The 24798-nt window shown below is 41.7% G+C and overlaps 1 protein-coding gene across 1 annotated transcript; it reads right to left on the bottom strand.

The window, feature by feature from the left end:
* Positions 1 to 381: 381 nt before the first annotated feature.
* On the bottom strand, positions 382 to 24259 carry LOC131249094 (ferric reduction oxidase 2-like). Its single transcript, XM_058249658.1, has 8 exons — positions 23682 to 24259; positions 23452 to 23551; positions 21514 to 21705; positions 21191 to 21425; positions 5059 to 5380; positions 4479 to 4722; positions 2366 to 3075; positions 382 to 563 (listed from the first exon to the last, which is right to left on the bottom strand). Exons 1-8 carry the CDS (start codon positions 23866 to 23868, stop codon positions 424 to 426), a joined length of 2130 nt encoding a protein of 709 aa, XP_058105641.1. The 5' UTR covers positions 23869 to 24259; the 3' UTR covers positions 382 to 423.
* Positions 24260 to 24798: the final 539 nt, after the last annotated feature.

The raw sequence follows: 24798 nt of genomic DNA, 5'->3' as shown, positions 1-24798 counted from the left end.
TTTGGACAGATGTCATTCATATCATGCCGTTCCATCCATGTCAGTGAAAATCACATCCCCTGTGGCTACACAAGTCATGCTGGCCAAAAGGCTGGGGATAGATAGATCCTAAAAATTCACGGGCTTATTTGAGTACCGCCCGTTTTCTGTAATTTCATTTTAAACCGTCGTCCATTTACTGGCCACCAATGTGAGAGTTAGGATCGAATTGGAGCAATGTTAGAGCGTGGTAATAGGACCACCGTTCTCTTGACGAGTTGTGGACCTGATTTTTGGGCCAGGGCTTGCTCACGGTAAGTCCAACCTGATTAATTGCCAGGATCTCATATATGTGTGCCATGTTGACACGTGTGACAAAAGAGACAGTACACGTGTGAAGTGAATAGCTTTCATTGAAAGGGAAGCGTATACATGCATTGTTTTTCACCAGCTAAAGCTGATAGACTCGAAATGTAGGTTAGCCATCAAACCAGACGAACATATGGCTGCAACCTCATGGCGCATTTCACTTGGACCACAAACCAAAACTCCAACGCTCCCCTCTTTACACTCCAACAGCATCTCTGCAACGATCACAGCCATAAAAATACAAACACGTGATTCCCCCCATCATCAAAATAAAGACTGCTGCTACATATGATAACTTGAGATCATTCCGTTGATCAGGTGGGCCCCACCATGCCCAGAAAGAAGGCCATTTCTCATGTCGACTTCAAATGCGAAGCACTGGTCCTTTTTTAATTTCTAAAATCTCTGGCCTAGCCCAACCGATTCAAAATCCAGTTGAAGACAGCCCCAGGCCCGGCCCATTGAATATCTGGCCCATCAAGCGGATGGGTTTGTAATCTAACCATGAGCGAGCGCCATTTGGCTGCCAACCCGAACCAGCCATGTTGGTGAGACCCTGACCATAGGGCCCGCCTCGAAGTAGTCATTGTATATCCACGCCGTCCATTTGTTTTTCCATCTTATTTTACCATATGATACCAAAACTAAAGCATATAAAAATTTCAGGTGGACCACACAACACGAAATAGTGGTCATTGAACGTCGACCATTAAAAATTAGTTAGTGTCCACCATGATGTTTATTGACCATCCAACCTGTTAATAAGGTCACACAGACATAGATGAAAGTATAAAGCAAATATCAGCTTGATCCAAAACTTTTGTAGCTTATAAAGGTTTTTAATGATTAATAAGTCCAATGTATTGGTCCACCTGAAATTTGTATCTGCTTTAGTTTTGGAACCATGGGCTAAAATAAATTAGAAAAACAAATAAATAATGTGGATATATAATGACTACATTGAGGTAGGGGTGCACATGAACCGGCAGAACCAGTAAACCAAATTGAATCGACCAGACCGGTTTGGTCCGTTTCTGAGGTGCATTGGTTTTCCTTCCGGTCCCAAAAATTAAAGAACCAGTTAGTTCGATTTGGTTCTCGGTTTGGGGTTCTGTAAAACTGAACTAGACTGTATAATCCAACCCTCCAACTGTACCTAGAATCAGAATCTTGCCTGATAAATATTAAATTATTATTTTTTAAACATAAAAAAACTATACCATTCATCAAATAGATGACAATACGAATAGACATTGCCAGCGAAATTATTTTAGGAACACAAAAGGGTCAGAGAAACAAACTATGACAAGATTACTCTTTACAAAAATATTCGGTAGAAGAGCTTGGGCTGGTTTATAATAAATAAAAAAACCCCAAGCAATTCAATTGGGCTAGATTCTCATAACCGTAGATAACCTAGCTGATTTTTACTGTCCAGTTCCAATTCAGTTCTAGGGTGCAAACGGCAATTAGGTTCTAGGGTACAAACGGTCGGATTCCAGTTTTAGTTTTCTTGGAACCGTTGGGAACAGTTCGGTTCGGTTTCACCCAGAGCCGAGCCGAACCGAACTGAACCGAACCGTGTGCACCCTACATCGATGTTGGCCCCTCTCACCGTTCGGGACCGCAGCCCGGCCGTGTTCGGCCTGAGGATGGCCTAATCGACCACGCAGAATTCAATATCTAGGATCCAAACCGTTCATCAGGTGGACCACACCATGAACATGCCCTGGCCCAAAACCAGGCGATTCCACCTCATCAGGTCAGCCACAAATTCACAGCACGAATGGATACCAAAAGACAAATGTGTAGTCCACGTGATAAGCATCCAGGATCTCACGTGTATCACGATCCACATGCCCTGTGAGCAAATCACCTTGCCTTCTGGGATTGAGCATCACCAGGCCAGGCCTAGAGTTCTTTCAGCCCCAGATTTCGAAATATTAATCTAGCCAGGCCATTGGGGGGTACAAAAGAAAAAAAAAAAAAAAACACTACTAGAGAAAGAGTAGCTTACTTCTAAGATGAGGCCTTGCACCAAAGTGCACCTTTGTAGCTTGGACTAATGACTGGTGGTTCAAACTCTCCAACTCTCGATCCTCATTGTAGAACCATGACCCAGGCGACGTCGTGGGTGTTACCGCCTCCGTGTTCTCGATCTGCTTCCCTTCCATTGCATTCTGTTTCTTGTTCCACAGAACTGCTGAGCCAGCAGCCACTACTATGCCGAGGCACATGAACAGCACGCTAAAAGCAGATTTCGCTAAGTGAGGATACATCTCGTTCGTGTTGCGGTCGATTGGGTATATGTAGTATCGGGTTAGAAAACCCAAGAGTAGGAGGAATATGATGAATGATGTTGTAATTATCGCACCTAGCCATAGCCAGCTGTTTGGGCCTAGGACGGCGTATATGGGCACATCTATTGGGCTGGGCTTGAACCAAATGGTCCGGACGTGTTTTGGATTGTTGGATGTGGGGTCTTTTTCTCTAGTGATAAAAACATCCAGTTGGAGGTCTATGTGGGAAATGTCGGATGATGCAGTGGTGGTGGGTGGGAGGAGGAGGTCGAGCATGGTTAGGTCCAAGGAATTCTTGAATGCACAAATAAGGTGGATACGTGGGGCCTGGTGGCCTGCTATGGTAGCCTTGAAGATGAATTCTTTGATGATGGAGATGAATGGTGTAAGGCCGCTGCCGCCGCTGATCATGACTAGCTTGTCATGCCTGCAAATATAGCTTCAATGTCAATCTAAGCATCCAATGAGCAGTTTGGACGGTAATTGTGTACTCTGGACCATGCATAATGGGATGTTGTCTAATGTCTTAAATTGGTTCGTAATAGAGTCTCTCAATGTCTAATGTCCATCGAACAAATGTTGATTCCATTGACAGATACTTTATTCCATCGAGGAAATTCAAAAAATCCATGTTAATCGATTGTTGAACAGTTTTGGAGATTGCTAGTCGATAGTACAGAGGGTTCTTCAATGTTATTGACTGGTTCTCGATGGCTGCCATCGAAGGTGCCATCGAGAGTACACATAGAATTGCATAAGTACGTGATTTGTTTCCTATTTCAATTGCGGTAATATATATATATATATATATATATATATATATATATACTATGCGCTCAACCTCACGAGTCCGTCCCATGAGGTCGAGTTGTGTGGGCCCCACCGTGATGCGTTTCAAACATCTACCCCATCACTCAGATGCACCATTCCATCGTGGGCCTAGGTCTCAAAATCAAGTCAATCCGTGACTTGTATGGGCCACACCATATACAGAAATCATGTGAAGCACCATTAAAACATATCAATTGATTTTGGGGCACCCGAGTTTTGAATGCTGCTGAAATTGCAAATCCAGCCCATCCATTATGTGTGGACCCACGTAATGGATGGCTTCAGACCCAGTTTCAGCAACATTCAAAATCTCATGTGGGCCCAACAAAGTGCTTTTATATGTTTTAATGGTGTCTTCACATGATTTTAGATGGTATGGCCCACCAAAAGTTCCATATACGGCTGATTTTTGGATATCCCATTGCATAAATTAGAGGGGCATCTGACTGATGGGGTAGATGTTCGAAACGCATCACGGTGGGGCCCACACAGCTCGACCTCATAGGACAGACTCGTGAGGTCGAGCGCATAGTACCTTTTCCCATATATATATATATATATATATATATATATATATAGGTGTAACCAAGATTACGGTATAAATTAGGGTTTTCTAAACATGCTCAAGCATTTGAGTGGGTTTTGAAGGAAAAAGGGTTGGACTTTTTTCTTCTTCTTCTTTTTTTATCCTGCAGTTTTGATCTGTAACTTCGTTTCTTATAGGGTATTATGGCTTTGTGCTGTAATTTTTTCCCAAAAGAATTTTTCACGTAAATTCGGATTGATTGCTTGTTGGATTTGCTTATGCGATTGTGATTATCTTGTTAGATTCCTCTTAGTGTGTTTTCAGGAGTCCCAACATAGGGCTTGTTGAACTTGCGGTTTGGATAATATGAAATGCAACCAAGTGGGCCGCACGCATGATTACCATGCATAACCGCCGTTAATTTTTCACTTAGTGGGGTAAGAAATTTCACTTGCAGACTGCAAACTACACACCTTAGGAAGTGAGTTGAAGTAGGCCCATAAGGTCCTTCGATCGAAACATCCAGGCGGTCCATTGGATCAGCCGACAAAAGTGTCTGGTACAGCTTCCGTGTCCAGCTTCCATCGCTCTTGATGATGATACTAAGCTTATCCTCTTCCATGTTGCTACTCGAACTTACAGTAAATGGATGCCATTGCAGAGTAGAAATTCTCGGCACATTGATCAACACAATGCTGGTTGGCGTGTAACTCAAATCTGCACAAAATCTCAGCCATTGATATTCGATGGACTTAAAAACAACACGCAAGTCGTGTTTGGGTGCATTATTGAATTGAATTGTAAAAATAATCAGTTCAATATCTTGTTCTAGGCTTAATAGACAGTTCAGATTGATCGATTGGACCGTCCAAGTGATAGATATTGAATTTTGAATGTGGCCTATTAGATCAACGGATGGACTAGGAACACTCAAGGCAAAAATGGGCTGGGCCCAAACCTAGCCCATTGCCTCCTCTATTCAAATGTATTGAAATTCAATTCAATGAACCATCCAAACACGGCACCATAATAGTTCTTCCACCCTAGCCTCACCTGGGCTCTTGGAGAAGATGAGCTCAGCCACTTCACAAGGTAAAACACGAGCAGATACCAAATGAACATTTCTCCGCGATATTAAAAACCGCAGATACCGATCGATCAAGAAGAGGTAGATGCTAGGAAGAATAATGCAGAAGAAGGAAAAGCCGACGTGCAATACGAAGAAGATGAGGAAGAGGAAGTAGAGATGATGGGTGTAGTAGAAGAGTTCAAACATCTTGTGCCGGGAAAAGCTCGTGGCCCACATGATCAGTCCAGAGAGCAAAGCCAACTCGCCGGGGATGATCGCTATGCCAAACTTCTCCCATTTTAACATCTGTGCAATCAGTACGTAATTCATTTGAGAAATTTCCTCAGGAAAAAAGCTAGTGTTCGACCATGGCTAAAGGGCGGTAACAGGCTGGTCTGGGCAGGGTCGGGGTCAGCCCAAGCCCAGCCTGATGTAAATCGGGTCGAGGACACTTTCATGTGGACCAAGGAAGGCCTGATTGGAGGTGGAAGTGATCAGGACTGTCATAACCCCAGAACAATCACTAGAATGAGTTAATCCACATATCATATGTGATTTTGGGCAGGAGAAGCTACTTTAAAGCCAACCAACCCTGCTATGCCGGGGATTCCATAGATTGACGGTCAAAACTCAATTTTAATATCACTTTTACTATTTATAGTAAGTTTTAGTTCTATCATAATTCATGATCCTTCCAGTTCTATAGGTCACGCGCAGCATGAAAAAGGCTTAGAAATTTTAGAGAATAACGTGCTTAGGCCAATTTGGACACTTATTAATTTTGGCCGAAAACCATGAAGTCTAGTGGAAATCACGGCCATTGAGTTTACTATTTATAGTAAGTCACGAATTTTAAGGAGTTTCATGAAAGAAAATAGAAAATAGAAATGAATTTTAAACAAATATTCTTTAATCCATGAGGGAAAATAGAAAATAGAAATAAATTCTAATAAATTTAAAATTAGATTGATTGATGATAAAAATGAATTTCCATGGCCTTGATTTTTTATGGCCCAATGTGATATGTAGGGGAGATCTACTCCGACCATTAGATGTGTAATCCAATTTTACATCCACATTAATAGAAAAGGGCTGACTCATGATTCAGTAGGGCCACACCAAAGGAAACAGTTGGAAGAGACATATCTACCATTGATTTTTAAATAGCATACCATGATGATTATACAAGATCCACTGCAACCATTAGATGCCATGCCAAATTTTAGGCTCCAAGCCTAAAATCAGACCCATACATATCATGGTGGGCCCTTCAAAAATCAAGGATGTCATCCTTGTCCTAAAATTAGACCCATACACATAATGGTGGGCCATCAAAAATCAAATGTGGCATCCATTTTTTTTTTAATAAATATATATTGTTGATATATTAAAAAAGGAGTAATTTCGTCCACCCTTGATTTTGTACAAACCCACCATGATATATATGTGAGATCCACTCAGACCATTAGATGTGTAATCTTACATTATTCAAGTCCATTAAAAGAATAAGCCTGAATCGTGATTTAGTAGTCCACATTAAAAGAAATAGACATCTACCCTTGATTTTTACGAGGCCCACTATGATGATTATATAAAATTCATTCTAACCATTAGATCCCATACTAAAATTGATGCAGAGCGGGTTGCGGACAGTTTCATGGCCAAGATGGATCAGAAAAGGCCCAGTCGACGACAGAAGTGATCTGGACCGTCGGACCTTAGATTGGGCGTATCTCACAATCCGGAATGAGTTATCGGGTGTAAAATATATGATTTTAGGGTAGAACGAGCTACTTTAACCAACCAACCTTGTTACGCTGGGTTGCACAAGCTGGATTTGCGAAATACCCCTGGATTGACGGTCGTTTCCCTGTTTTAATTTCATTTTTACTATAAATAGTAAGTTTTAGTTTGATTATAACTCTTCATTCGTCCAGCTTTAGGAGTTGCGCCCAACGTGAAAAGAGCTTAGAATTATTAGGAGAACAGTTTGGTGAAGCCAAATAGAACACTTACTATTTTTGGCCGAAAACCTTGCGCACTAGTAGACATCACGACCGTCTATAAATAGTAAGTTGCGAATTCTATGAGTTTTAGTTGTAGTTTGCTTCTGATTTCTCTCACATTTCTTGGTATCCCTATTTAAAGGATTGTGAACTCATTTATTTCATTCATTAAATCAATTTCGAATTTATTAGAATTTATTTCTATTTTCTGCTTTCTTTCCTCGTGGATTCGAGGAGTCTCTGTGAGGAGTCCACAGAAGCTCCGTGGATTCGGAGTAGTTATCCTCTTAAGGAAGACGGTGATCGACCTCATCACGTTCATCCCTGCGTCATTTGGTATTAGAGCAAGGATTCCCCTCGAGCCGATGACAAATAATGAAGGTATGAATCAAAATCCTATGGACGGTTATACAGGGATTCGTTATTTTTCAAAAAAAATGAAAACTTTCCACCGGGAGAATCAGTTGACCATGCAAGGGCTGCAGGTAAACCTTCGACCGTCTTGCGGATGCGATACTTCCGCCCCGAGCCCTAGGCGGTGCTCCACCACCCGTGGTTGCTGTATGACACAACCCCGATTTTCGTAGAGCACTATCAGTGGCAAACCGTAGGGCTACACCAGATGATTCAGGTTCTAGCGACGAAGACCTTAATGAGGGTTTTACCTGACGACCAATCCATGAAGGCGATCATCTAGATCGTGCTGAAAGAGACTATCGAGGTAAGGCTAAACTTCCTAGTTTTAATGGTTTATTACGTATACAAGATTTTCTCAATTGGCTAGCCGAAGTAGAGAAATATTTTGATTATATGGCCGTGCTAGATCATAAAATGGTAAAATTGGTAGCGTTTAAATTAAAATCTGGTACTTCTGCATGGTGGGAATAATTACAACTCTCACGAGCCCACCAGAACAAGGCGCCCATCTCATCATGGCCATGGATGAGACGTCTTCTTCGATCACGATTCCTTGCCAGTGATTATGAGCAGATATTATTCTAGCAATACCAAAATTGCGGACAAGGAAATCGAACCGTCACAAATTACACTGAAGAATTCCAGCGGTTGGCTACATGAAATGATCTGTCAGAATCTAAGTCACAGAAGGTGGCACGATTTATAAGTGGGTTGCGACCGAAAATTCAGGACCGAGATTAGTTGTACCCAGTCGGGACCGTGGATGAAGCAGTTCAATTGGCGGGTAGGGCAGAAACACAACTTGCAAGAGCTTCTGTTCGTTTATATCCTTCAACTCGACCCCTCATGACGAGTCCCACGCAGGATCCAGTGCTGGCATGAGGAAAAGATCCAGTAGGAGAACGTCCTCAACCTTCTACAACCGCAAACCGTGATATGGGGAGCAGTTCATCCAGACCTCAACGTGCAGCACCCACAATAGCGGGCCCGAGTAAGATTCCAAATCCTTATGCTCAGCCAAGGTCGAACAATTGTTACCGTTGTGGCCAACTATCAAACACTTGTCCTCAACGTTCTGCAGCACACTTGACTATAAACGAATGAGGCACTGAAAATGAGGCCACAGAAGAAGACCATGACTTTGATGAATATGAACAAACCACTAAAGAAATAACAGGTAGTATTGAAGTGACATGCGAGGATCGTGGCAAATTTCTAGTTATGAGGCGATTACTGTATACCCCACGAAAGGAATTACATCAACAGCGACACAATATATTTCGTACTCGGTGCATTGTCAACGGAAAGGTCTGTGATGTGATCATAGATAGTGGTAGTAACGAGAACATCGTCTCAAGAGTGATGGTGGATAAGTTGCAGCTACCAACGATGAAACATCCTTCCCCGTACTCAATTGGCTCGATAAAAAAGGTGAATGAGACCAAGGTAACTGAACAATGCACTATCTCGTTTTCAATTGACAAAAATTATAAGGATCAGATACTTTTTGACGTGGTCGACATCGAAGCTTGCCATATGCTACTCGGTCGACCTTGGCAGTCGGACTGTAATGCGACCCATCAAGGATGAGACAATGTCTACATATTCGTCAAGGATAGTTGAAAAATAATCCTTGCCCCTATGGCACCAGAGAACCACGCTGAAGCCTCTAAAGTGGAGGAGAGTTCCCTCTTGACTATTCGGGATTTCATGGAGGAATCCAAGGAAACCGGCGAGGTATACGCCGTAGTGGTGAAGGGCGAGGAAGAGGAACCTTTAAACATTCCTTCAAGTTTAAGATTGTTACTAAACGAATTCAAAGAAGTCTGGCCTGAAGATTTACTTGGTGGATTGCCCCCTATGAGGGACATCCAACATCACATAGACCTCGTCCCTGGGGCTAGCCTGCCCAACCGCCCTCATTATCAAATAAGTCCAAAGAAGTGTGAGATACTTCAGGGGCAAGTGGAGGAATTGATCCGTAAGGGTCTCTTGAGAGAGAGCATGAGCCCATGTGCCGTACTAGTATTTTTAACGCCCAAAAAAGATGGAAGCTAGCGCATGTGTGTCGACAATTGGGCAATCAACAAAATTACCATCAAATATCGGTTTCCAATACTACGGTTAGACGACATGCTCGATATGTTAGAAGGGGCCAAGGTGTTCTCTAAACTAGATCTAAGGAGCGGGTACCATCAGATTGGTATCTGACCCGATGATGAGTAGAAAACGGCATTCAAGATCAAGGAAGGGTTATATGAGTGGCTGGTTATGCCCTTCAACCTATCGAATGCATCAAGTACTTTTATGCGCTTGATGAATCAAGTTCTAAAACCGTTCACTGGCCGATTTGTGGTAGTATATTTTGATGACATATTAATATATAGCTAGGATGAGGCGGAGCACAGAAAACATCTCAGGCAAGTGCTGTAGGTCATACAAATTAACAAGTTGTACCTCAACTTGAAGAAGTGTAGTTTTTTAACTGAGAGCCTGTTGTTTATAGGATTTGTTATAACGTCCACAAGCATCCGTGTGGACGATGAAAAGGTGCGAGCCATTAGGGAATGACCGATCCCGACAAACATTCATGAGGTGAGGAGTTTTCACGGGTTGGCAACTTTCTATCGTTGATTCGTGTGAGATTTTGACACCATAGTCGCTCCTATAACAGATTGCATGAAAAAGGACCGTTCAATGGACCGATAAAGCTGACAAGAGCTTTCATGAGATCAAGCATCGTTTGTCTACAACACCGGTCTTCGTGCTTCCTAATTTCGATAAATTATTTGAGGTTGAGTGTGACGCTTCATACGTCGGAATTGGATGAGTATTATCACAGGAGGCCAGGCCGGTAGCCTTTTATAGTGAGAAGCTCAACGAAGCCCAACGAAGCACTAAAGAAGTGGTCGACTTATGAGCTTGAGTTGTACGCAGTTGTTCAAGCGTTGCAACATTGGCGGCATTATCTGATTCAAAGAGAGTTTGTTTTGTACACTAACCATCAAGCATTAAAGTTTATTAATAGTCAGACTAATGTGAATCGTGTCCATGCTAGATGGGTTGCATTTTTACAGGAATTCACGTTCGTTCTGAAGCACAAGTCAGGGCAATAGAACAAGGTGGCTGATGCACTTATCCGTCGTGCATCACTACTTATTACGATGAGAAATGAAGTGGTCGGCTTTGACTGTCTCAAGGAGCTATATGCAGAGGATGAGGACTTCAAAGATTCTTAGATGAAGTGCCAAGAAGGTCACCCCAGTGACCTTCATGTACAAGTGCATCCCCCAAAGTTCTCTAAGGGAGCAGATTATTTAGGAGCTACATGGAGGTGGCTTCGGTGGACACCTTGAGCGAGACAAGACGTGAGCTCTTGTGGAAGAGCGGTATTACTGGCAGCAATTAGTACGTGATGTGGAAAAAGTCATACAACATTATCATGTTTGTTAGACCTCCAAGGGGCAATCTCAGAATACGAGCCTCTACACCCCGTTACCTGTGCCTGACGGTTCTTGAGAGGATTTAACAATGGACTTCGTGCTTGGTCTCCCACGAACACAACCCGGCATGGATTTGGTGTTCGTGGTGATAGATTGTTTCTTTAAGATGACACACTTTATCCCATACAAGAAGACCCTCGATGCAACACACGTGGCGAATCTATTCTTCAGAGAGGTCGTATGGCTACACGGGGTCCCTAAGACCATTACTTCTGATCCTGACACGAAGTTCATTAGCCACTTTTGGCGGACTTTGTGGACTCGATTCGATACACGACTTCAATTCAGCAGTGCTTACCACCCACAGACTGATGGGCAGACCGAAGTTGTGAATCGCACGTTGAGAAACCTCTTTTGCTGTATTTCAGGAAAAAAATCGAAGCAGTTGGATTTGGCCTTGTCTCAAGTAGAGTTTGCATTCAACAACATGGTGAACCGCTCGACAAGGAAATCACCGTTCCAGACTATCTACGGACGAGTGCCTCGCCACACACTTGACTTGGTCCCTCTGCCTAAGTACCCAGCACGAGCATTGCAGCAGAACATATGACAGACAAGATCATGGGCATCCATGTGGAAGTGCAGACCAATCTATATGCCTCGAACGAGAGGTATAAGAAACAAGCGGACAAGCACCTGCAACAAAAAGTGTTCGAGGTGGGTAACCGCGTTATGGTCCATCTGCGCAAAGAGAGATTTCCGATCGGGACGTACAACAAGTTAAAAAATAAGAAGATTGGACCCATCCCAATCATTCGAAAGATCAATGACAACGCTTATGTTGTTGATCTTTGATGTAGAGCGGGTCGCGGACAGTTACATCGCCAAGATGGATCAGAAAAGGCCCGGTCGACGACAGAAGTGATCCAGACCATCGAACCTTAAATCGGGTGTATCTTGCAATCCGGAATGAGTTATCTGACGTAAAATATATGATTTTGGGGTAGAACGAGCTACTGAAGCCAACCAACCCTGCTATGCTAGATAGCGCAACCCGAAATTGTAAAAAACCCCTGGATCGACAGTCGTTTCCTTGTTTTAATTTCGTTTTTACTATAAATAGTAAGTTTTAGTTTGATTATAACTCTTCATCCGTCGGGCTTTAGGAGTTGCGCCCAATGTGAAAAGAGCTTAGAATAATTAGGAGAACGGTTTGGTGAAGCCAAATAGGACACTTACTATTTTTGGCCGAAAACCTTGCGCACTAGTAGACATCACGACCGTCTATAAATAGTAAGTTTACTATTTATAGTAAGTCGCGGATTTTAGGAGTTTGAGTTGTAGTTTGATTCTAATTTCTTTCCCATTGCTTGGTACCCCTATTTAAAGGGTTGTGAACTCATTCTTATTCATCAATTAATCAATTTTAAATTTCCTAGAATTTATTTCTATTTTCTGTTTTCTTTCCTCGTGGATTCGAGAAGCTCTGTGAGGAGTCCAGAGAAGCTCCGTGGATTCGGAGTAGTTATCCTCATCACGTTCATCCCTGCGTCAATTGGTATCAAAGCGAGGATTCCCCTCGAGCCGATGGCAAACAATGAAGGTATGAATCAAAATCCTATGGACGGTGATCCAGGGATTCGTTATCTTTCAGAAAGAATGGAAGCTTTCAACTGGGAGAGTCAGTTGACCATGCAAAGGCTGCAGGCAACTCTTGACCGTCTTGCGGATGCGCTACTCCTGCCCCGAGCCCTAGGCGGTGCTCCACCACCTTTGGTTGCTCCCTCACCCATAGTGGCTCCACCACCCATGGTTGCTGTACGACGTAACCCCAATTTTCGTAGAGCACTACCAGTGGCAAACCGCAGGGTTATACCAGATGATTCAAGTTCTAGCGACGAGGACCTTAATGTGGGTTTTGCCAGACGACCAATCCATGGAGCTGATCATCTAGATCGTGCTGAAAGAGACTATCGAGGTAAGGCTGAACTTCTTAGTTTTAATGGTTTATTACGCATAGAGGATGTTCTCGATTGGCTAGCCGAAGTAGAGAGATATTTTGATTACATGGACGTGCCAGATCATAAAAGGGTAAAATTGGTAACATTTAAATTAAAATCTGGTGCTTCTGCATGGTGGGAACAATTACAACTCTCACGAGCCCGCCAGAACAAGGCGCCCATCTCATCATGGCCATGGATGAGACGTCTTCTTCGATCTCGATTTCTCCCCAGTGATTATGAGCAGATATTATTCCAGTAATATCAAAATTGCAGACAAGAAAATCGAACAGTCACAGATTACACTAAAGAATTCTAACGGCTGGCTACATGAAACGATCTATCAGAATCTGAGTCACAGAAGGTGGCATAATTTATAGGTGGGTTGCGACCGACAATTCAGGACTGAGTTCAGATATACCCAGTCGGGACTGTGGATAAAGCAGTTCAATTGGCAGGTAGGGCAGAAACATAACTTTTAAAAGCTCCTGCTCGTCCATATCCTTCAAATCGACCCCCCATGATGGGTCCCACGCAGGATCCAGTGCTGCCACGAGGAAAAGATCCAGTACCTCAACTTCCTACAACCGCAAACCGTGATACGGGGAGCGGCTCATCCAGACCTCAACGTGCAGCACCCACAATAGCGAGTCCGAGTAGGATTCTAAATCCTTATGCTCGGCCAAGGTCGAACAATTGTTACCGCTGTGGCCAACCAGGCCACTTATCAAACACTTGTCCTCAACGTCCCGCAGCACACTTGACTATAAACGAAGGGGGCACTGAAGATGAGGCCGCAGAAGAAGACCATCGCTTTGATGAACATGAACAAATCATTGAAGAAATAACAGGTGGCGATAAAATGACGGGTGAGGATCGTGGTGAATTTCTAGTTGTGAGGCGATTGTTGTATGCCCCACGAAAGGAATTACATCCACAACGACACAATATATTTCGTACTCAGTGCACCGTCAATGGAAAAGTCTATGATGTGATCATAGACAATGGTAGTAGCGAGAACATCGTCTCAAGAGTGATGGTGGACAAGTTGCGGCTACCAACGATGAAACATCATTCCCCGTACTCAATTGGTTGGATAAAAAAGGTGAATGAGACCAAGGTAACTGAACAATGCACTATCTCGTTTTCAATTGGCAAAAATTATAAAGATCAAATACTTTATGACGTGATCGATATGGAAGCTTGTCATATGTTACTTGGTCGACCTTGGCAGTCGGACCGTGATGCGACCCATCGGGGACGAGATAATGTTTACGTATTCGTCAAGGATAGTCGAAAAATAATCCTTGCCCCTATGGCACCAGAGAACCACCCTGAAGCCTCTAAAGTGGAGGGAAGTTCCCTCTTGACCATTCAAAATTTTATGGACGAATCTAAGGAAACCGGCGAGGTATACGCTGTAATGGTGAAGGGCAAGGCAGAGGAACCCTCAAACATCCCTCCAAGTTTAAGACTGTTGCTAAACAATTCAAAGAAGTCTGGCCTGAGGATTTACCTGATGGATTGTCCCCCATGAGGGACATCCAACATCAGATAGACCTCCTCCCTGGGGCTAGCCTGTCCAACCGCCCTCATTATCGAATGAGTCCGAAGGAGTGTAAGATATTTCAGGGGCAAGTGGAGGATTTGATCCGTAAGGGTCTCTTGAGAGAGAGCATGAGCCCATGTGCCGTACCAGCATTATTAACGCCAAAAAAAGATGGAAGCTGGCGCATGTGTGTCGACAGCCGGGCAATCAACAAAATTACCATCAAATATCGGTTCCCAATACCACGGTTGGACGATATGCTCGATATGTTAGAAGGGGCCAAGGTGTTCTCTAAACTAGATCTAAGGAGCGGGTACCATTAGATTCGTATTCAACCTGGTGATGAGTGGAAAACGACATTCAAGACCAAGGAAGGATTGTATAAGTGGCTGGTCATGCCCTTCGGCCTATCGAACGCACCAAGTACTTTTATGCGTTTGATGAATCAAGTTCTAAAACCATTCACTGGTCGATTTGTGGTAGTATATTTTGATGACATATTGATATATAGCCAGGATGAGGCGGAGCACAGGAAACATCTCAGGCAGGTGTTGCAGGTCCTACAAATTAACAAGTTGTACCTCAACTTGAAGAAGTGTAGTTTTTTAACTAACAGTCTGTTGTTTCTAGGATTTGTTGTAACGTCCACAGGCATTCGTGTGGACGATGAAAAGGTACGAGCTATTAGGGAATGGCCGATCCCGACAAACATTCATGAGGTGGGGAGTTTTCACGAGTTGGTGACTTTCTATCATCGATTTGTGTGAGATTTTAGTACCATAGTCGCGCCTATAACAGATTGCATGAAAAAAGGACCGTTCCAGTGGACCGATAAAGCTGATAAGAGCTTTCATGAGATCAAGCATCGTTTGTCTACAACACCGATTTTGGTGCTTCCTAATTTCGACAAATTGTTTGAGGTTGAGTGTGACGCTTCATACGTCGGAATTAGATGAGTATTATCACAGGAAGGCAGGCCGATAGCCTTCTACAGCAAGAAGCTCAACAAAGTCCGAAAGAAGTGGTCGACTTATGAGCTTGAGTTGTACGCAGTTGTTCAAGCGCTGCGACATTGGCGGCATTATCTGATTCAAAGAGAGTTTGTTTTGTACACTGACCATCAAGCATTAAAGTTTATTAATAGTCAGACTAACATGAATCGTGTGCATGCTAGATGGGTTGCATTTTTACAGGAATTCACGTTTGTTCTGAAGCACAAGTCAGGGCAGCAGAACAAAGTGGTTAATGCACTTAGACGTCGTGCATCACTACTTGTTACGATGAGCAACGAGGTGGTCGGCTTCGACTGTCTCAAGGAGCTGTATGCCGAGGATGAGGACTTCAAAGATTCTTGGATGAAGTGCCAAGAAGGTCACCCCAGTGACCTTCATATGCAGGACAATTTTCTCTTCAAAGGGAATCGATTGTGCATCCCCCATAGCTCTTTAAGGGAGCAGATTATTCAGGAGCTACATGGAGGTGGCCTCGGTGGACATCCGGGGCGAGACAAGAAGCGAACTCTTGTGGAAGAGCGGTATTACTGGCCGCAATTGGTACGCGATGTGGGAAAAGCCGTAAAATGTTGTCATGTTTGTCAGACCTCCAAGGGGCAATCTCAGAATACGGGCCTCTACGCCCCATTACCTGTGCCTAACGGTCCTTGGGAGGATTTATCAATGGACTTCGTGCTTGGTCTCCCACGAACACAATGCGGCATGGATTCAGTGTTCGTGGTGATAGATCGTTTCTCCATGATGGCGCACTTTATCCCATGAAAGAAAACCCTCGATGCAACACACGTGGTGAATCTATTTTTCAGGGAGGTCGTACGGCTACACGGGTTCCCCAAGACCATTACTCCGATCATGACATGAAGTTCATTAGCCACTTTTGGCAGACTTTATGGAATCGATTCGATACACGACTTCAATTCAACAGTGCTTACCACCCACAGACTGATGGGCAAACCGAAGTTGTGAATCGCACGTTGGGAAACCTCCTTCGCTGTATTTCAGGAGAAAAACTGAAGCAGTGGGATTTGACCTTGTCTCAAGCAGAGTTTGCATTCAACAATATGGTGAACTGCCTGACAGGGAGATCACCGTTTCAGATTATCTACGGACGAGTGCCTCGCCACACACTTGACTTGGTCCCTCTGCCCAAGCACCCAGGCACGAGCATTGCAACAGAACATATGGCAGACAAGATCATGGGCATCCATGCAAAAGTGCAGACTAAGATACATGCCTCGAGCGAGAAGTATAAGGAACGAGCGAACAAGCATCAGCGACAAAAAGTGTTCAAGGTGGGCGACTGCATTATGATCCATCTGCGCAAAGAGAGATTTTCGATCGGGATGTACAACAAGTTGAAAAATAAGAAGATTGGACCGGTATCAATCATCCGAAAGATCAATGATAACGCTTATGTTGTTGATCGCCTAGATGACATGACAATCTCACGGACTTTCAATGTCGCGGACCTAACCGAGTATCATGAACCAGAGCATGACGAGAACTCGATGACGAGTTCTTTTGAAGTGGAGGAGACTGATGTAGAGCGGGTCGCAGACAGTTATATGGCCAAGATGGATCAGAAAAGGCCCGGTTGACGACAGAAGTGATCCAGACCATCGAACCTTAAATCGGGCGTATCTTGCAATCCGGAATGGGTTATCTGACATAAAATATATGATTTTGGGGTTGAATGAGCTACTGAAGCCAACCAACCCTGCTACGCTGGGTTACACAACCCGAAATTGTGAAAAACCCCTGAATCAACGTTCATTTCCCTGTTTTAATTTCGTTTTTACTATAAATAGTAAGTTTTAGTTTGATTATAACTCTTCATCCGTCGGGCTTTAGGAGTTGCACCCAATGTGAAAAGAGCTTAGAATAATTAGGAGAACGGTTTGGTGAAGCCAAATAGGACACTTACTATTTTTGGCCGAAAACCTTGCGCACTAGTAGACATCACGACCATCTACAAATAGTAAGTTTACTATTTATAGTAAGTCGCGGATTCTAGGAGTTTGAGTTGTAGTTTGATTCTAATTTCTTTCCCATTGCTTAGTACCCCTATTTAAAGGGTTATGAACTCGTTTTTATTCATCAATTAATCAATTCAAATTTCTTAGAATTTATTTCTATTTTCTACTTTCTTTCCTCGTGGATTCGAGAAGTCTCTGTGAGGAGTCCAGAGAAGCTCCGTGGATTCGGAGTAGTTATTCTCATCACGTTCATCCCTGCGTCAATCTTCCAGATGACATGGCGATCTCACAGACTTTCAACGTCGCGGACCTGACCGAGTATCATGAACCAGAGCAGGATGAGAACTCGAGGACGAGTTCTTTTGAAGTGGAGGAGACTGATATAGAGCGGGTCATGGACAGTTTCATAGCCAAGATGGATCAGAAAAGGCCCAGTCGACGACAGAAGTGATTCGAACCATCGAACCTTAGATCTGGCGTATCTCACAATCCGGAATGAGCTATTGGGCGTAAAATATATGATTTTGGGGTAGAACGAGCTACTTTAGCCAACCAACCTCTCTATGTTGGGCTATGCAAGCCGGATTTGCGAAATACCCCTGGATCGATGGCCATTTCCCTATTTTAATTTCGTTTTTACTATAAATAGTAAGTTTTAGTTTGATTATAACTCTTCATCCATCGAGCTTTGGGAGTTGCGCCCAACGTGAAAAGAGCTTAGAATAATTAGGAGAACGGTTTGGTGAAGCCAAATAGGACACTTACTATTTTTGGCCAAAAACCTTGCGCATTAGTAGACATCACGGCCATCTATAAATAGTAAGTTTACTATTTATAGTAAGTTGCGAATTCTAGGAGTTTTAGTTGTAGTTTGCTTCTGATTTCTCTCACATTACTTGGTATCCCTATTTAAAGGGTTGTGAACTCATTTATTTCATTCATTAAATCAATTTCGAATTTATTAGAATTTATTTCTATTTTCTGCTTCTTTCCTCGTGGATTCGAGAAGTCTCTATGAGGAGTCTAGAGAAGCTCCGTGGATTCGGAGTAGTTATCCTCTTGAGGAAGACGGTGATCGACCTCATCACGTTCATCCCTGCGTCAAAAATTTAGGCCTTGAGCCCAATTATCTGACCATACAAAGTAGATAACATGAAGGGAAACAATTTAAAATGTGAGCTTTACAGTGTACACTATTTCCAATCATGTTGCCTACTTGAATTATGGATGGAATTAAGTTTTAGACTCTAGACTTAATAGGGGGTAACTCACTTAGGGTTGGGATGGATTTCGCATTAACGTCAGGTGAGGCCCAGCTGAGCCACCAATCATTTTGCTTGTATCCCTGAAAGGGCAAAAAAAAAAAAATAAAAAAAATCTAATTATAATTATAATTACTTAGATTAATGAGATAACTTATTAAAAATAGATTATAAATTCTGTATTAAGTAGGATTTTTTTTTTTTTTTTTTTTCTGTAAAATTCTCTTATTATTATGATTATTATTTTACACATGGCACATGCTCCACGAAAGCTTAATTAGTTGAGAAAGACTGTTATTGTCAGGTGGGTGTCGTTGTCATCACCATAATCCTCAATATCAATAAAATGCTACAATAACGAAAAATACACGGCACAACAACTCAAAGCAAACGAAGAATGGAATCATTGACTTCAAAACAGGAAGCAAAGGAGTAATCATCTTCACAACCTAGATTCTCTAGGTTGCCTTACGTTGCACTAAATATTATGATATTTGGTGCAACCAAACGCACCTTAATCTTTTTGGCTAGGGAATCATGTGATAAACAGAGACATGAAGGTTAGTCAGATGTAAAGCTACTTGTGCATGAGCTGTATGTAGTTGGATGAAGTCAATTGCAAATGTTTCTCTATTTTACACATCCCAAATTTTTGGGATAATCCAACCGTTAATTAGGCCAGCCACCATCTAGATGACACGTGCCAAAAGTCAAGGAAATCCGATAATGGTATTAATCTGATCAATGGCTTGAATATGGAACGGTTTAACTATAAAGAAAATGATCAATGGTCCACACTCGGACAAAACATGCAAACGGCCTGATGGTCAGAGTTGGTATTCTATGCTATATTTGGGCCATGGTCCAAGAACGTGGTGGTGGCAATTAAACCAATGATGGGGATCACCATACACGTAGGGTTCATTGAACTTCTACCAAGCATGTGAATTGTAGAATTTCTCACCATATCACTACGGGAATGAACCTCATCACGATGGACTGATGATGGGAAGTGGGCTACACTGCTCTTACTCTTTTAGGGGATGGAGGGATCATGATCTGACACAGGTGTGGACATGATAGGTTGATCACCATCTTCCTCAAGGGATAAATATTACTCAAAATCTATGAAGCTTCTCAGGACTCTTGTATAGATTTCTCAAATCCATGAGGAAAATAGGAAAATAAAAATAATTCCTAATAAATTTGAAAATAAATTGATGATGATAAAAATGAAATTACAACCATTTAAATAGTAATCTCAAATTTAGAATAACTTTCAGAATCAAACTCTAACTCAAACTCCCTTAAAAAAAACACGACTAATCATAAATAGTAAACTTACTAGACGGCCATGATTTCTACTAGACTCTGTGGTTTTTAGCCAAAAATAGTAGGTGTCCAATTTCGGTTAATCACTTTATTCTCTTAAATTTTAAAGCACTTTTCATTTTGGACACCATGATCCTAAAACTCAAAGGATCAAGAGTTAAGATCGAATTGAAACTTACTATTTATAATAAAAATGAAATTAAAAAGGACTTTCAACCGTTGATCCAATGGAATCTCGCAAATCCAACGTAGCTTGGTTAGTTGGCTAAAGTAGCTTTTCCAATCCAAAATCATATATGGTAAGTCAAATAACTCATTCCGATTTGTGAGATATGGCTGTCTTAATCGCTTTCACCTGCGATTGGGCCTTCTCTGTTCCATCTTGACCATGAAAGTGTCCGTGACCCACTCTACATCACGATCAAGTGGGGCCCACTTCCTTTTACCATCCACCCAAATCACTAGCAGCCAACTTTGAGGAGGCGTTTGGCATTGGATCATATATTCATCGTTGATCACACTAATAATCTTCGAGGATGAATCGGAAAAGAAATTTTTATGGGTTCTACCTTTTATTTTTATGAATTTAATGAATCTTTTTATCCAATGATTAAAAATAAAAATAAAAAATTATATATATATATATATATATATATATATATATATATATATATATATATATATATATACACACACACACACACACACACACACACGGAAACGCTCACCTGCGAACCAGTTCGTACGTACTACGTACGAACTTTTTTGAGAACCCATCATACGTGATGTGGATCCAAAATCTGAACCGTTCATGTGAAGCAGCACCTCCTGAAACCCCCTAGGCCCAAGTTTTACTTTGATCTAAAACTTTGATGGGCCATGAAAAATGAAAACAGTTTCCTCCCTTGATTTGCATTTCTCTTTGCTATGGCCCACTAGAATATTAGATCAGGGTGAAAATTTGTCACGTGAGGTTTTATGGGATTCCGCATCACATGGACCGTTCAGATTAGACACCCATGGCACGTGTGCAAAGGTGCGCACGTGCGTAGGTGCGCAGGGGAGCATGACTCTATATATATATATATATATATATATATAATTTGAGTGACTAGTACCTCAGAGATCTGATTCGTTACAGCCCAATAGACAATGTAACATAGACCATGGGCCGTGAAGAGTGTCATAGACATGTGTCCAAGCCATATGTGGTACTTGATGCTCCCCTCTGAAGTGAGGCCCACAAGCGGCAAGATGGACGATCCACGAGTGACTGGGAAGAAGAGAAATGCACAACAGATGTTCCCAATCAATCCCAATCTGAGAGCTGCAGTTTCTAATTTAGCTTCCCACCTAAAAAACCACCATTCATTAATTAGGCCCCACTAGGATGATAGAAATGCATCTTATCAGAATCTAACAAAGAAGAAGAATTTCTTACACTTGCTGGCCATCTTCTTCTGCAGAATGCTGGTCAATATTCGAGAAGCCAATCCGCAACAATGTAAAGAAAGACCAGATCAAAAGTGCCATGAACATGGTGAAAAATGCTAGCTCTATCCAAGAGACTATACCTAATGGCCCTTTCACAAGCACAGGCCGTCTCCATGAGGCCAGATGAGGATGGTTTATCCTGTTGCTTCCATGCACTCAAATATTATCTTGATGCATATATGTAAATTTAAAAAAAAATAATAAAATTAAATAACAAAAAAAAATCCAATATATCTTTGTCTTGCTTACGCCCACATTTCATTTTTGAATTTTGAAATGAAGAAAGCTCAATTCCAAACCAGTGGTTGAAAATAAAATTCAAACTATCCTCCTACATACCACTTGAACCTGAACCATTTAGTTGGAGTTATAGTGGTCTAAGTCTCTAGGTGAATCTAGTGGTAGACATACTGATTCACTGAGGTCATACGTTCGAGTACCCATGTTGAAGTGTGTGTAGATGGGTGTGTTTATTAAAAATAAATCTAGACAGCGTCTCCCTCTAAAAGTGAAATATATATAATTAGCTAAATATATTAAAAAGGTAAATTTAGTTTTTTTATTTTTTACAAATTGCTTTAGGGTGCATTTGATTGCACAAAATATTTGAAATTTCATGATTAATCAATACAATTTAGTCCAAAATTTCATGATATTTCATAAAATTTTGTGCATTCAAATGCACCGTCAAGGAGGGTCCCTATGCCTTAGTGGTAGACTCACAAGAGTTTTAACATGAGCCCATGGTTTGGTACAGTACCCATCGTGGTGAAAATCGTGTTGTGTGAGCGCGTGGGTGGGTGTTTGTGGGGGTGGAGTGCTTGTAAAAAAAAATAATAATAATAAAAAATAAATAAACTACACCTTTAATAGGGAAAAATCTTGCATTTGGTACACCTAGTTCTTATCTATGTTATTAGGAAAGGGAGTTGGTTTTTTTTATTATTATTATTATTATTATTATTATTATTATTATTATTATTTTATTTTAACACACGCACCCACAACCCCACCGACTCACACCAAAATGGGTGCTTGAACCCATGAGAACAAGTTGCCAAGATCCGAGCCGTTCATTTTTCCTAAGGGCCTAGATTCCTATGTTACTTTTGGTTGTGGTGCTGATGATGTACAGATACCCAGACCATATAGATTGTGGGTCCATTGCGGATGGAATATATTTCTAAATAGCACTGATGAAACAATCCTAACCATCCAATGGATGGTTAAACGTAAAATAGTGATTGGCCTAATTAGAAGGGGGAAATGAAAAATAAGATGGTTAGTATCATCTTCTCAGTGCAACTCTTTTGTCAAGTGATTCGACTGGCCGTGATGGCCTTATAACTATGCCATGTGTACATTTGAAGGGTTCCTACAATTTCTTAAACGGTGAAAAACTAACACAGGAGTCCAGTTCTTCAAATCGGCTGCTAACCTGCTGGATTACTAAAATGATTATTTTGACCCTCAAATTACACATTTCCTTTTCCTCAAATGGACCTTTCTTTTTTTTTTTTTCTTTTTTTTTTTACACACATCCACACCACACACGCCACATGGTCACTTGATCCCATGATGTCAGTGTTGAAACAAAGTCTATCTACAACACACCCAGATCTATACCTCAACTGGCAGACTGAGTGGAGTTACCTCGTTTCAACACTTGAGGTTTTGGTATCGATCCCTAGTGGGGGTGGCTAAACATGGAGTGTGTGTACTAACATGAGTGTTTGCTAACAAGCTAACCCCCCAAAAAAAACAAAAGAGTCTATCTACCACGTATTGGAGCCCAGTGGACCTTTAAGTAGTATCAAATAAATAAATAAACAAATAAAAATTTTAAAAAATAAATAAACTAAATAGAAATAAGACCATGACATACCTTTGAACGTAGTTACCACTTTTATTTCCCAAATGCAGGCATACACAACCCATGACAGCAATGAATAGAATTGGAAATGTAAAGATCAAAAGGTTTGCACCTACAATCTCACACAAAAAAAAAAAAAAAAACCACACCCATAGATACATTTTAAGAAAACATACCAGTGATAGCACAAGAAGAGGAAAAACCAAAAAAAAAAGGCCCACCCAAAAAAAGAAAATCCAAACCTTGTGTTCCAAAATATGTCGAATCCATCTGCGACCGCAGCTTCGGAAACCATACCATCCAGTAAGTGTTTGTGGGCATCAAAACCCAAATCATCAGCCACCCAAGAAACACCAACCCGAGTAGAATTTCCATTGCTACTCGGGCGGTCCCCTTAAAATGTGAAATTTCCTTCACACCAGGATCCATGTTTCAAAATCTCAGACTCTCACTTAAAAACCACATGAGTGAAATGAATGTTGGATACGCTTGTATTTATAGATGCGAATGTGGGGTGGTATTATAAAAAGAAAGAAAAAAAAAAGGGATCTTTGAAGAAACCGTTCATCATATGGGCCACCAACTAGAAAAAGGAAGTATATTATTTTAAACGGCTTTGAAGCTGATTTACATTCCTTGCCGTCTCTCTAAGATTACATGTCTACGAAGTTTCTTTTGCACGACAAATTACAAGTCACTAAACCCGTGGGCCCATTTGCTAATAGAGTAATGTTTTGGGTTCATTGCGATGAACCATGTCTTGGCTTGTAGCGGCCTGATTCTTGACGTACGTTCGGTGAATCTGGGACGTCCAATGGATGGGTCTTGCTGTGGGTGGCCGGTTAGGGTCATCTCATTAATAGTTTGCACTTTCATTGTGGACCATTTACTGTCTGTTTGAAGATGGGCGCATGGAACATATAGTTGTTGAATCTGTACTGTTTTATACTAGGTGTAAGACTCTTATTCGGTGGGCTATACATGATTACATGTTTAAATCTGACTATTGGATTATTCGGAATAAGCAATTCAGTGGATTTAACTACAGTTGTGATAATTGCAAATAGAGTTGGGGCAGGACGCTTAAAACTATGGTCCCTGTATACGGTTATTAAGCTGAATATGAAAACGTACGGTGTAGAGATCCTAGAGGAGAAAAGTGTGTTGGGTAAGCTTCTCTAACCCTCTTTTGTATAAATATATGTCTTATTTCTCTTGCCCACATAAGAGGAAAAAAAACCCTAATCTCATTGAGGGCTTCTCTTAGATGCAGAAGATGAATATTCCTCTCAGCCAACATCGAGGCATTGAGAATGTCTTCCTAATTAGGTACACTTTAAGGTTATGGTATTGAATCTC

Source organism: Magnolia sinica, chromosome 6, assembly GCF_029962835.1.
Source record: "Magnolia sinica isolate HGM2019 chromosome 6, MsV1, whole genome shotgun sequence".
Taxonomy (NCBI): domain Eukaryota; kingdom Viridiplantae; phylum Streptophyta; class Magnoliopsida; order Magnoliales; family Magnoliaceae; genus Magnolia; species Magnolia sinica.
The sequence above is the reverse complement of the archived record's forward strand: the minus strand, read 5'-3'. Positions and strand labels throughout refer to the sequence as shown.

What these genes read in the sequence shown, in the direction of transcription:
- LOC131249094 (XM_058249658.1), bottom strand. Translation starts at nt 23,868, where the DNA reads ATGGATCCTGGTGTGAAGGAAATTTCACATTTTAAGGGGACCGCCCGA. An exon ending in TAACGAATCAGATCTCTGAG is followed by an intron (nt 5,381 to 21,190) that starts GTACTAGTCACT and finishes CTGATTGCACAG; the next exon opens with ATGTTAAAATGGGAGAAGTT. An exon ending in CATCTTCTCCAAGAGCCCAG is followed by an intron (nt 4,723 to 5,058) that starts GTGAGGCTAGGG and finishes GATTTTGTGCAG; the next exon opens with ATTTGAGTTACACGCCAACC.